This window comes from Balearica regulorum, chromosome 1 (assembly GCF_011004875.1).
Source record: "Balearica regulorum gibbericeps isolate bBalReg1 chromosome 1, bBalReg1.pri, whole genome shotgun sequence".
NCBI lineage: Eukaryota > Metazoa > Chordata > Aves > Gruiformes > Gruidae > Balearica > Balearica regulorum.
In genome coordinates this window covers 81,634,095-81,647,693 of record NC_046184.1, presented here as the reverse complement: position 1 = coordinate 81,647,693, position 13,599 = coordinate 81,634,095, and the positions used below count along the sequence as shown (strand labels likewise).

General features: G+C 48.7%; 1 protein-coding gene across 8 annotated transcripts; it reads right to left on the bottom strand.

Annotated features, from left to right (window-relative positions):
* Window positions 1–7,404: 7,404 nt before the first annotated feature.
* LOC104631862 (uncharacterized) lies at window positions 7,405–13,371 on the bottom strand. Of its 8 annotated transcripts, XM_075761333.1 has the most exons (4): window positions 13,034–13,262; window positions 11,431–12,424; window positions 8,207–8,387; window positions 7,405–7,928 (listed from the first exon to the last, which is right to left on the bottom strand). In XM_075761333.1, exons 2-4 carry the CDS (start codon window positions 12,411–12,413, stop codon window positions 7,836–7,838), a joined length of 1,257 nt encoding a protein of 418 aa, XP_075617448.1. In that variant the 5' UTR covers window positions 12,414–12,424; window positions 13,034–13,262; the 3' UTR covers window positions 7,405–7,835. The 8 variants fall into 8 exon arrangements, with proteins under 8 accessions (XP_075617448.1, XP_075617488.1, XP_075617429.1 ...); XM_075761373.1 differs by lacking the exon at window positions 8,207–8,387; XM_075761314.1 differs by lacking the exon at window positions 7,405–7,928 and having other exon boundaries at window positions 7,942–8,387; window positions 11,431–12,427.
* Window positions 13,372–13,599: the final 228 nt, after the last annotated feature.

Below are 13,599 nucleotides of genomic sequence, written 5' to 3'. Positions count from 1 at the left end.
GGGCGGGGGTTGAAGCTGGGAGTGAAGCTGAGCCTGGGAAGATGGGAGGGGTGGGGAGAGGTGTTTTAAGATTGGATTTTATTTCTCATTCCTCTCCTCTGTTTTGCTGAGTAATAAATTAGACGAATTTCCTCTCTCAGTTCAGTCTGTTTTGCTCGTGACGATAATTAGTGAGTGATCTCTGCCTGTCCTTCTCTCGACCCATAAGCTTTTTGGTATACCTTTTCTGGCCTGTCTAGCGAAGGAGGGGAGTGATAGAGCGGCTCTGGTGGGCACCTGGCCCTCAGCCAGGGTCAACCCACCACAGTTACAAATTCTGCAGTTTAAGGGGTTCCCTTTTCCAGTTTCACCCCTTTCCTCACATCCCCCTGCCAGGTATGACAGCTGAATGCCCTCTTCGTTACAGGTGCTCGATGGCCAGTGTAAGTGCCCTGTCATAAATAGTTCCCTGTGGAAAAACGTGGGGGAAAGAATGGATACTAGTGTGCTTTGCTCGGAGGTAGGAAGGACTGGTTGGGGTCAGGTAAGGACAGACAGTTTTTAAGCTGGCTTGCTGCCAGAGTGCTTGCACCATAGAGTTGCACCCTCAGAAACACCGACGTTTGAAAGAAAAAGATGCCTCATGTTTCCCTTTTAAACCCATTTTATGGCTGCTAAATCCATAATAAATCACCTAAACAACAGGCAATCACCTTGGATGCTGTTCGCATTGGTGCTTGCAATCAATCCAGCCCCCAAGCTATCGCCATGCCAGTTTTCTGCTTTGTCTTTGCTCTGGTTTCCCCCATCTACTTGCGGCTGATCATTTAGCGTGACATTTCCCTTCTGGTTCTGACCAACCAAGCCTCACAGCAGCCAGTCCCCAGGCAAACAGCAGCATTCCTGCACTTTCATCTACTCCTCTGCTCACTGCAAGACCACTCTCCCAAGAGACAGGCTGGGTTTCTAAAGAAATAACATCCTCATGATTTTCCATTTATCTTCCTGAGAAACTTTTTTTCTTGACAGCAGATGAAATAATGGATTTTTGCATATCCCTTTTTCTGCAGTCTTAAAGTAAATGCTGTAGAAGGTCAGGTGTTTTGCTGAACCATCATTGATGTGATATTCTGTGATATTTCTTCTTTGGCTGACAACTCTGTATGCTATTTTGAGTGAAATCTAGGCAGAAGTCACTGTCACATGAAATCCTTTCTGTACTTGTGCCTTTAGGTGGAACAAAGTCTTCATCTAACAATATCGCCATCATTTCTTGCCTGCAGCAGCAGTTGCTGAGGCACCCTATAGGAGGAGCATGTCATACACCCCACTAATTTATTTTAATTGACTACACAGATTTTTTTTATTTCTATATAAATCTCTAGATTGTTAATTATACTTCCCATTCCATCGTTAAATTATAGATCAGAATTGCTAACTGTCTTTTGGTGGTGGTCAGTATTTAGCTCTATAAAGTTAGTATTTAACTCTATAAAGTTTTCCTATGTCAGCAGGAGCTGGCTAACAGCAATTTAAGCTTTTTTTTTTTTTTTTTTTTTTTTTTTTTTGTGGATTTTGATGTAGTGCTATTAGATATTACAAAATTAGCACCTTTGTCCAGAGACTCCAGTTCTGGACACATGCTCAGGTTCATGCAGCCTTTTATTCTTCCCTGAACATTTTGCAGTAGAACATCTTCCCTCCTTTTTTCTTTCAATCTCTTCCTCTAAGACTGCAGAGATCTTTCTCGTCTTCATGAGCTTTCTAGGAAAGCCATAAATTGAAACACATGGTCCATTGCATATGCTCTGTCTGACATGTTTTCACTGGAGTCACTCTTTCATCTGAGGTGTGTCTGCTGCAATACTGTACTCCAAACTGAGAGACAGATGCTTTAATCTGGACCGCATGGCAAACTGTCTGAAACGGAAGCTAGTCATGTTAGGCAAAGTATTGCTAAAGGAAGAAGGAAAGTCATTTCAGTTTCTGCTTTGGGCTGAGGCCTTACCTTTGTTTTGGCTCTTACTATACTTGATTTATAATTAAACTTGTAGATAGGTCATGCTATTGAAAAAACAGTATTAAATTAAGCTTCTTGTATTTGTAAGAAATTTATCCTATACTATGTTTTTCCCTGGAAAATTACCAGTGCAGGAATCCCTCCCATCGCTCTCTTTCCTCTCTCTCTTTTCCATGCCCCTGGGATCTCCCATCCTGCCACAGGTCTGACTGCTCTCCCCTGCTGTTTCCTTAGCCAAGCCTGTGCAAGAGGAACTTTCTCCTCCTGCTTGAGCTGGTCTTCCGTGCTGGGGAGACCTGGATTCTGCCACCTTGGTCTGCTGCCTGCTCTGCAGCTGGGACACAAGGCTGCAGAGGATAGACATCCAGACATGGGACCTCCCTTTCCCTAAATAAGTCCCCACTTCTAGGTGGTGGAGGATGTACCAGCTCTTTGGTTTTTACCGGCTACTCTGAAAACAAAAAGAAGATGCTTTAGCTCCAGGGTAACGGTCCCCCATAAACACAGGAGGAAATCAGCCCTGACTCCCCATCCCTTCCCTTATGCTGCCTGTCAGAACATGCCACTGGGGAAGGACGAAAGGAAATAGGAGAGAACATCCCAGCAGCCACCAAAAGGCTCAAGGAAGAAGACAACAAAAACCAAGATCTGTCCATGTTACATCAAACCACTTGTGCCAAGAAAACAAACTTTTAAGTCAGGGCGACAGCACGAGACAAAGCCAAGCTGCCACAATTCTGTAAGGACTTTTCTTTGTTTACCCACTCTGCAAATGTGTACTAGAAGGAGGAAGGGAGCAGGGGTTGAAGCAGTCAGTTACCCTGAGCCACAGGGTATGAACATGAAAACACTCCTGTTTTGCAGAGCAGAGAAGATGCCACTTGTTTTTTGCGCTGCAATACAGCCTTTCAAAGCAAGCCTCATGTTGCTCTAAAATACCAGCAGATCCTCTCTAGAGCATTTTCTAAACGTATTTTGCACACTTCTAGCAAATGAAGCTAGGTGACCAAACAAACTATTAAGATGGCAAACTTTGATCTCTGCAGGACTTGACATTTAAGCGCACAGGCTGGCAGAACTACAAGCAGGTAAGAAAGCTATGAGGAACCCTAGCTGCTGCTGCAGCAGACTTGTTTAGGCTCCTTGCATTCATCTTCCCTTGCTTCACTGAGAAAGGGGCAGCTAAACCAGGCACAATGCTATTTTCTTTCAGTGGCACAGACTTGTGAAAGTCTACTTCCCTAGGCCTTGCTTCTTATGTAAGGAGCAAGACAGGCGGCCGTAGAGAAGTTTAAATAATTGCTGCTGGCCATTTAAAGCAATCATTCATGATTGTGGTTTCCCATTTGGTACCCTTGATGATTAAATTCGCCTAAGCCTCTCCTCCCCTTCCCTCAACCATTTTCCCCCTGTCATACTGACACAGCTGTTTGTGTGTCTCTACAGTGGATTGGATCAGGAACTGATCTGGCTAAAAATAACTGAGGGTAGAGTGGGGAACTATTACCCTTCAGCCACTGAAACTTTCCAATCTGTGTCATGATGCAGTTGCACACACAGCTGCACTGGCACAATGAACAGAGCATGGGAGTAAATGACCAGGAGGACACAGAGAGGAGGAGATGAGAGGATGAGACTCATTTTGCTTTTGACAGAAATGCAGGTCGAACCACAGCTTCAGTGGGCTGAACGGGGTAGTATACACCTGGCAGCTCCACTCCTCAAGGGTACTTAGCAAGAGATGAGCACCAATTCCAGCCACGTAACATACATTTGGAAAATAAAAGATTCATAAGCTGGTCCTCCTCTGGAAATATTTCTGGTGTGCAAAAAAAAAAAAAAGGTACAGTTCTGTTTAATGCTTTTGTTCTGCTTGCTTTTAACTTGTTGTTTGCCGAGGGCTGCTGTTTCATGACGTGGATTGCATGGTGGCAATACCAACTTAAGGAACCGCTGAGCTCTTTGGATGTTTGTTACCACCCGCCCCAGACTGCAATTTTCCCTCACTTGTGCCAACCCTGCTGTTTGTGGAACTGTGCTGAGCGCTGGATCAGGAAAGCAATCCAAGTTAAAAATAACCCAGCCAGTGGCTGGGTATGGCAAAAGCCTCAACCATCCAATGTAATCTGCTGTTACCAGTCAGCGAGAGCTGTTTGCAATTGCAGGAAGTTATGATAGCCCAGCCTCAGACATACCTATTTGCTACAAGAAATACGAAATTTTCAGCCAGTTGAAGAACACTTGTGAATGAGGAGGAAGGAATCCTTTGCCCGTGTTCATAAGGGACAAGAAAGCAAACCTCGCTGTGCACAGATGCCAGCACAAAACATCTTCACATGAGCTTTACTTTAGCAGTCCTTCACATGATGAATTTGCAAAAAAGGTAATGGCAGTGTCTGCTATTCAGCTGATGTATGTTGTTTATTCTGTGGATTAGGGAGAAAGTTACTATGATTTTTAAGTGCTGGAAGGGTACTGCAGACATGGGGGCTGTGCTAGCACCAAGCAAAAGAATAGAAGAGTGTTCTTCACAGACATGAATCTAATAGCTTCATGCTACAGAGAGATACCAATTTGCAGATGTGTTCCAGAAGAACACCTCTTAGAAAAAACAGTATCACCATTGTGATGCACCAGCACTAACCTACAGGATCACAGTAGGAGTGATGTGATTTTCACCTACTCATAGGCTTGAAGGGGAGCATCTGTAATTATTAATTCTCTCTTGTATTCCAAGCCATATCTGGGTTTCTTCTGGCTTCTCCCTTCAGTTCACGGTTCAGTTTGAACACTTTTAAATACTAGTCATTTCCTTTTTCTCCCCCTCCTACTTGTGACTTGGCACTTCACCACTTCCCTCCCCAGGAATGCCCCTGCTGGGAGCTGGCAGGTTTGAGCGCTGATGGCAATGAAGGTGAAGCATCAAAAGCTTCAGAGCCTGAGGAATTCCAGGATCTTCTCAGGTTACATTTCTTGAGAAAGGAATTCACTCTTTCTTCACACATATTAGTGGCTCACTGAGGTGGAAGGTGCAGTTGAAACCCACAGTTACATTAACATTAGCAGCTACATCTCGTATTAGCCAAATGAAAGCAAGTGCCTGAGGCTTAAGGCAGGACGTGGCTGCCCTAAGGCAAACTCTGAATGCTCTCATGCCAACCTCTGTGCTCAGAATAGGCCTGAGACATAGCATCACTGTTGACAATACCAGGTGACTCCTTAGATTTCAAGGGTCCAGAAGAAGCACCATCTTCTTTCAACTTTCTAAGAATGTGAGGACTCGTGTTCAGTGATTTTAACTCTTCTCTCTCCAGACACAAGGAAAAATGTTCTGTTCCCACGCCCTTGCTGCTTCCCTTCTTGTGATAATTGTTAAAAGATTATGTTTTTCAATAAAGCAGCTTGTGGTTCCTGTTTGACCCTAGGGTTACATAAAGGTTTGGTCATATGTCCAATGAATTGGGAAGATGTCTGCAATCTCACTAATGCATACTATATGTAAACTTGGTTTTTCCCGTTTTGCTTGGTATTTGCACCTGCCTGAAGGCACAGAGAGAAATCAAAGGTCAGCTGTTAAAGAAATTAGGCAAGAAAAGAAAGCAGCTGACCAGCAAAGAGGCATCTTCTTAAGCACAACAGCCAGGTGCAGAGCTGTGGAAAGTCCCTACCCTAGAAACGAAGATCTTCTGCTAAGGCTGGGAAAAGGCAGATCAAATGACATAGGCCTGTCAAAAGCTCTGCCTTCTGTAAAGGCAGATGCATGTTACATGTGCTGTGGGGTGTTTTGGGGTAAGCAAGGAGAGACTGCCCTTTTATGAGGGGAAGCATTGACAGAAGAGGGACTGACACAGAGAAGCCTCCTCTGTGGTTCTCTGCTTGAAGATGGGAAAGCACGAACACCTGAACCATAGCTAGGTAGAGTTCAGCAGTATTTTGGTGACTGTCAGCTTGAGGTAGAGATGTAGCAGGCGATAGCCTACAGCAACACGTGACCAGCATCAGGAGAATTGCAAGAGCTCTGGAAAGCAAAAAAAAAAAGTCCAGATATGAGGGAGCAATTACCTGGGGGGGTCTGGGAAATGGTGAACCTTCTCCCATGCAGCTGTTACCATCTCCAAATCACCTTGTCTTCCCAGCAGCTTCAGGAAATCCAACTCCCCAGTCTTTCTTCCTTGCTGTTCATCCCATTTCAATCTCTTCTGCTTACCCTTTCTCTCACACGGTGGCCTGGTTCAACCCTTCATCTTTGCAACAGCAAAACGCCTTGTGACACCTTTATTTTGGTTGTGTTGCCCTTCTCATTAATGCCATACCATTACCCTTACCCAAGCCAGGGAGATAGGATTGTGCAGGCCTATTGTGCTAGCAGTATCACCAGCGAAACCTTTCTGAGGAAGCTTTGTCAGGGGTCAGACCAGCTGCATTTCCGAGCAGAAGAACCTTACTTGGTCTGGCCTCCTGCGGTCTGTTGCACGTTCTGCAAGTAGCTTTGCTTTTTCTGATGAAGGGGACTTTGGTCAATTCCTTGAGGCTGTGCAGCCAAGGTTTGCTGTGGTGTGGTAGTGTTATTTTGAGCTGCCTGACCATATGGCTGTTCAGACAAGTCTCTTCTAAGCAATGCCGACCTTTACATCCAACGGAGCTGTGCTTTGCACTGAGTGCCAAAGGGAAGGGAGCAAAGGAATTGACACGTCTTTGCACTTTCTGCATCAGTGAGGATGTTTGGACCCGGTATGGCCTGCTTTAATTGATGAGTGCTTTCACTTACATTGCTCCGATCATGCTGTCCCACCCATCCTAGCATGTCCCCCAGGCATGGAGTCAGCTATCTGCAGCTACAGATTCCTCCACAGAAAGCATCAGGAAGAAAGAGGAAAATTCTGGTTCCCCTAAGAAGTCTGGCTCCTACGCTGTGTGGTTCCTAGGCTCTCGTGTCTGTTCACGTGAAACAGGTGAGGCCTGTGAGAAGAAAACCAGCCAGCTGTCAAAGTCCATCAGGACTGCAAAAGCAGTGTTATCAGGGACATTCACAATTTTTCTACTAAGAAAACCAGCAAGCACTGGAATGAGAAAAGGGAGGGGACAGGTGAGAGGCGGATCAGCCTACTTGTGAGATATATCAGGTTTGGCATGGAAAGGGTAAAGGCCCTTCAGAGCTTGGGGCATAAGCAGCAAAGCAGACTACTCCAGCAACGCCTCTTTTGGCGTCTGTTTGCTCTGTCTCCTGAAATATCCTGTATTTTCATTTTTTTCAGACATAGGGGCTACTGCTGTTGTGTCTCTGGCTATTCAGACCAGCATTGTTGGGGTAAAGAGGAAACAGGGTCAGAAAGAAGTTTGCTGTGCAGGCAGGGGCACTCTTCCTTGAGATTTCTCAAAAAATGCTTTAGAGATTACACATAAAATACTTTTTAAAATTTATTAAACACAGAAAACACACCTCTTGTCCAAGATCAAAAGAAATTTGTTTTCCCAGTCATAAACAACGAAGCAAGGAGGAATGTAAAAGAAGTTGTATTTCAGTCATCACTATTAGATACATTTTTTTCAGCAGTGGACTTGAAAACTGGATCCTATCCAACCCACGTGACAGAACTGGGAAGATAATCTCCTCAGAGCAGCTGCAGCTCTGCTAGAACCAGGTTCCTCTACCAGCAGAATGGTGTGTCACTGCAGAGTAAGGTTCTGCCACTTTCTCTCATAAAGGAATGGTGAGCACACTGTGTGCCATCCTCTGGCTTTTCAGATTCATGCAGAAATGCTGGATCAAAATGAAGACCAACTCTAAGAACACCCCTCACCTGCAGATTCTTATTTGCATTGCATAGCAGCTGTGCTAAGTAATAGTCATCCCTCTGTGAAGGATAACACATGTATTTCCAAATCTGGTCCTGCCAGGGGCCAAGAAACTGATGCTCAGGAGGTCACTCTGGGGAGAAAGAAAGAAAAACAGATGGGATAACAAAAAAACACCAGGGTGAAAAATTTTATTTCAGAGATGTCAATCATCCATTTGTCTATCTTAGGTATTTCTAAAGTGCCATAGTCTCACTGTAGTATCTAAGCACCATTAGCACAACAGGAATTTACAGTATTCTACAGAGCTCCCTCAGCTGGCAGGAGGATCTGGGCACCAGCTGGTGACCACAGGTCTGGGATGGAGCATGCTAGGGATGGCAGTCTGCTGGAATGGTAGTAGCTAATTACCTTTTGCTTTTTCCAGTAGTCTCCCACTATGATCCTGAGGGAGGAGACGGCTGGTAGAGAAGCCAGTGAGCTAGCTGCTGTGAAAGTTAACTTTCTGGTTCTTGACTTTGTGCACATGCCCATACCTCTGTCTTCTGGATTTGGCTCATGAGTTTGTGCTGCCCACAAAGCGATTAAATCCCTGGAAGAAGAGGAATATACCCTGTAACTTCTGCAACAGCAAAGGAAGGGTGGTGCCCAGATTCTCCTCTCCAGCTAGATGATCACAAACAGTAAAGGGCAGACAGGGTAGGGGAAGCAAATTATTTCAGCCAAGTGACACTGAACAGGGAAAACTAACAGTGGCTGTGGAAAGGAACTCCAGAAATGTGCTTACATTGGTGAGCAATCCAATCCTAGCCGCCAAGACTACCGCACTGGCAATGTGCTGTGAACCCTAAGGCCACTTTGATTTGGCATACAGTTTTAAATAAGTTCATAAAGATCTTAGAAATAAATGCATGTCATTCCTTTTAATTTACAGAGCACTGTCAAGTATACACAGCACTTCACAAAGCATATAGAAAGGAAAAGAAATGCTCTGCGGACTGCTGCGAAGGCATATTCAGGGGCAGCCAGCTTCTCAAACAAGAATCTCGATGTGAGACAGTTTCCCTTTCAGTTGAGCTAAGCTATAGGCAGACCTGAGTTCAATTTCATTGATCTGCTACAGCGACTCTGTTCAGATTGCCAAAACAAAGCTGCATTCACAAGATGCCTTTCCTTGGCAAACAGGGCTTCTCAGTCAAACAGAGAGTTTTAGTGCTGTACATTTCCTTTAGGAAACCTTAACTGGAATGGGACAGACCCACACAAATTGATCAGTTCTACAGCTGGACTGCAGCATAATTTTTGAATTCGGTTAAAAATGAGCCTACCAACTGAGAGCTGTAGTATCCCTTCTGAAAGTCTGCTAGCAAATTAAGATATTGATGCTTCTGGAACCAACTAGATGACCAAACCACTTTCCAGAAGTGGAACAGAAATCAAAAAGTCATTGGTTTGAAGCTGTTCATAAAAAACCCAAACAAACACAAAACTAAGAGCAAAAATGTGCATTTGCAAACGAAGGCTTTGGTTCCTGTGTAAACAAAGCCCACCCCATTTCTGAAAGCTCCTTCTACTTCCCTGAGCAGCTGCACATAAAGGTGCCTTGTTCCTCTAGGAGCTGCAAACAATTTCATGCTCTCCCTACGGCTCCTTTTTATTAAACTATATGAAAATTACATTTTGTCAGCAGTTGAGCGTCAAGAAGTGGCTTGGGGCTTGCAGAAAGGATCCCTGCAATCCCCTGAAGAGTAGCAAGTTCTGTAGAGCAAGCCATTCCCAAGCATCCCTGGCCAGCAGCTGCTCAAATCCATGGATCTTCTTAGCATCTTTATTTCCTTCATCTCTTCCCCACCACAGCTCCAGTCCTTTCACTGGCTTCAGTCTGCATTCCTTTTTCCAGAGACCTACTGAAGCCATGGAGCCAGTTGCAGGATTAGTAAGGTTCACTGCAAAACCTTTTCTAAGCTCCAGCAGTGCTGGATAAGCAGACCAGTCAGTATTGTCACTAAAATGATCAGCAGCAAAACAGTCAAAAATATAAACAATGCAAAGTGTTGCACTGCAATTCCTTGTAGTTAAAACCATGAGGGGGGTACATCCTACAACTGCCACCGTACATACCTGTGTAAAACAAGAGGGAGAGCACTACGCTCAGTGACATTTAGAAGTCATCCCTCGCAACCATAGGGGCCACACATTTTTATATAGATAGATAAATAAAACAACTCAATTCCAGATTTTACACACACACACACACACAAAGTAATCAGTGTAAAACTGAATGTCCTGATATGAAAATTCAGATGTTTTGCTACAAAACCTATTTCTCCCAGCTTCTTACTGAGAAATGCTAGCATATACAGTATTTTTAACATTCTGAGAAGTACTGATATGGTGTAGTGTCACACAGCTGGCCATTTTGACCACTGCCATGGTGTGTGCAGGCATGATCACCCACATGTGAGTGTGAAGATACACTTAGTATAACAACTAGTTCATACACGTGTGAATACATACATATAGATGTTATTTACACTCACGTGCACACACACTGGTCAAAATTAGGCTTGAGAAATACTGGTATGGAATCAGGTGAGTCCTAGTACACTGTTGATCTGCCCTGTTTTGCAAAACAGCTTACAGCAGCCCACTTGAACTGTATCTGCAAATCCAAATTCTGCAGAATGAGGCGGCCACCTGAACAAACTCACAGGCAACTTCCATACACCTGCCAAGTTGTGTACCACAGTCTTAGCAGCAGCAAGTATAATTCTGATTATTTTTCTTTTTTAAGCCTCCAGGTATGATAGCTTTCTACATCAGTTACCCACCAGTTCCGAGATTCCAGAATGGACCTTGTCCCTATCCCACAGCTCCCTTGTTCCTACCATCCAAGCAGCATTTGCAGAAAACCTTTGCAGGTGCGCCTGCCTTCTCTGGTTCAGGGTATGCCTACACGTTCCTTTTACAAACAGACTCAAGTGGTCTTTGTGCTTCAAGTTGGCCTACATGCTGTATATGCATAATGCAGAGTCTTCAGCTTCTCAGCAGGACTTAGCTTTGACCTTCCTGATTGCTGGCTTAGATAAGCATGGCGAGCTTCCACAGACCTGTGCAGTATTATATAGGTCACAACATTTCAGCTGCGAGTGGAACAAAGCCCCTTAAGGACCCCATCTCCCATCTTATTTCCCTTGACACAACCACACATGCATATGTTGCGTGACCAAGCACCTTCTCACCATGTGACCTGACGCTGTGCATTCTCTCCTCAGCTGCCAAGCAGACACCTCTCACAGGGAAGTGGGAGAAAACATCTGCACCTTAGCCACACGGCAGATGGCATCCAATTCTAAGACCGAGAAAAGATGATGATGGGGCCTTGGGATGCAGAACTACCCACTGCAACCACTGCTCACTCTCTGTTCATGCCTGAGGTGCGTTGGGAGGAGGGGGTGACTGAAAAGGGCAACATGGGCCAAAGGCATTACTCTGACCAGCTGCCTATAATCCAGGGCCCCTGGTGTAGTCACACCCTTGTCCACCCCCTTGTCCCTTAGGCACATTTTTGATAGGCCTGGACCAGGAGCTGCATCCTAGATCACCCCCAGACCACACCTAGTGACGCTGCCTACCACACATGCACCCGCTGGTGTGAGACTAAGTAGGAGTTGCGACTGAAGCTCTTCCCACAGTGGGAGCACTTGAAAGGTTTCTCCCCAGTGTGGGTCCGACGGTGACGAATGAGGGTAGAGTTGTCACTGAAGCAGGTCCCACACTCAGCACACTTGTAGGGCTTCTCCCCAGTGTGGGTGCGACGGTGCTGGACAAGGTGCGAGCGCTGGCTGAAACTCTTTCCGCAGTCAGGGCACAAGTATGGCTTCTCACCTGTGTGGACACGCCGGTGGATGATCAGCTTAGAGCTCTCACTGAAGCACTTGTTGCAGTCAGCACACTTGTAGGGCTTCTCACCTGTGTGGAGCCGCTGGTGGGCGATGAGGTTAGAGCTGTCGCTGAAGCGCTTCCCGCACTGGGGGCACTTGTAGGGTTTCTCACCTGTGTGAAAGTTGGCGTGGCGAAGCAGGCCTGAGTTCTGGTAGAAGTTCCTCCCACACTTGGCACAGACATAAGGTCTCTCACCAGTGTGGTTGCGCTGGTGCTGCACCAGGTGGGTGCTCTGGCTAAAGCTCTTCCCACAGTCCTTGCATTGGTACGGCCGCTCACCCGTGTGGACGCGCTGGTGCTGGATGAGGTGGGAGCGTCGGCTGAAGCTTTTGCCACAGTCAGCACACATGTAAGGTTTCTCCCCAGTGTGGATCCTCTGGTGGCGAATCAGGTCGGAGCTGCGGTTGAAGCTCTGCCCACACTCAATACAGATGTAGGGCTTCTCTCCTATGAATGCCTGCTGGTGCACCACTGTCTCCTTCCGCTTCCTGAAGCCGCAGCGAGAAGTCTTCTCCAGCCCCGTCTCTGGGGAGACAAGGTCTGGCCTCAGACGGGACACGTCCTGGCCGCAGCCCGGAGGAGAAGCTTCCCTCATGAAAAAGTCCGAAATGGCCCCACAGTGTTCGGCTGCCTCCGGCCCATCTTGCTGGAGATCCCCCTCATTTTCACTCATGCTCCCATCACCTGCTGGGACAGAAGGAGAGTCCAGACACAACCAACACATTTAGTCATGGCCAGCGACCCCTCTTCATCCAGCTTGGCCACCGCAGCCGCCCCCTGCACAGCCCCCGGCCAGGTGCTGCATCCTCCTGTCCAGTCCATCCCGGTTTTGCCGCTGCCAGGGGACAGGCGAAGGCGTCGGGACCGGCTCCATCCTCTCTCCCTGCCACCCACTTTCGCAGCCACCCCCGCTACCTCCCAACCAACATGGGTGCTGAGGAGGGGGCGCACCCCGCGCCCGCCCCTACCGCCGCCGGCGGCAGCTTCCCCCCCCGCCCGCTCGCCACCTGAGGGGGCTGGGCCGGGGCACGGGAGGCCGAGGCGCTGGGCCAGGGAAGGAGCTGCCGGGAGCTGGGGGAGGAGGCGGCAGAGCGGGGGGGACCGACAGACAGCGCCGGGGCCTGGCGGCGGCACCCGACTTGCCCTCCCGAGCCCCGCCACCTTCCCCGGGGGCCGCCCTGGCAGCGACGCTGCGGGAAAACCAACCCCCGCCCCGGGCGCGCCCCCGCAGCCCGGCCCCCGGTCCCTCAGCTGCCCCCGCCCGGGGCCGGCGACCCGCCGTGCCCGCCTCACCTCCGCCCGGCGGCGCGGCACTGACCCAACCCGGGCGGGGCGGAGGGGGCGCCGGGCGCAGCCCCGGCTGGGCGCGGTGCGGCCACCGGCCGCGGGGAGGGGAAGTTCCCCCGCACGGGGCCTGCCCGCCTCCCTGCCCGCCCCGCCGGCACTTCCTGCGGCTCCCGGGAGGCGGCTGGCCGGCCTCTATGGTTGTAACCCTTCCGGCCCCGGCCCGCCCTGCCCTCTGCTCCTCACCGCGCCGCAGGAGCTGCCCCCCTTGCCGGACGCGGGGCTGCAGGAGTCCCCGGCAGGCGAGGCCCGGCCCGGCGGCGGGGCTGGGCTCGGCCGCCGGTGGAGCCCCTCCCCGCCCGCGGCGTCTGCCGCCGGCCGCTCCCCAGCCCGGCCGCACCTCGCAGCCTCGCCTGCTCCCCCGGGGGCTGCCGCCGCCCTGCCGAGGCCTGCCCTGCCGAGGCCTGCCCTGCCGCTGGCCTCCCCTGCTGCCCGCCCCTCCCCGGGGCACTGCCCGCGCCCCAGTTCCTGGCAGCGTTCAGGGGCTTGGAAGGAGCGAGGAGAGGGTGGAGCGG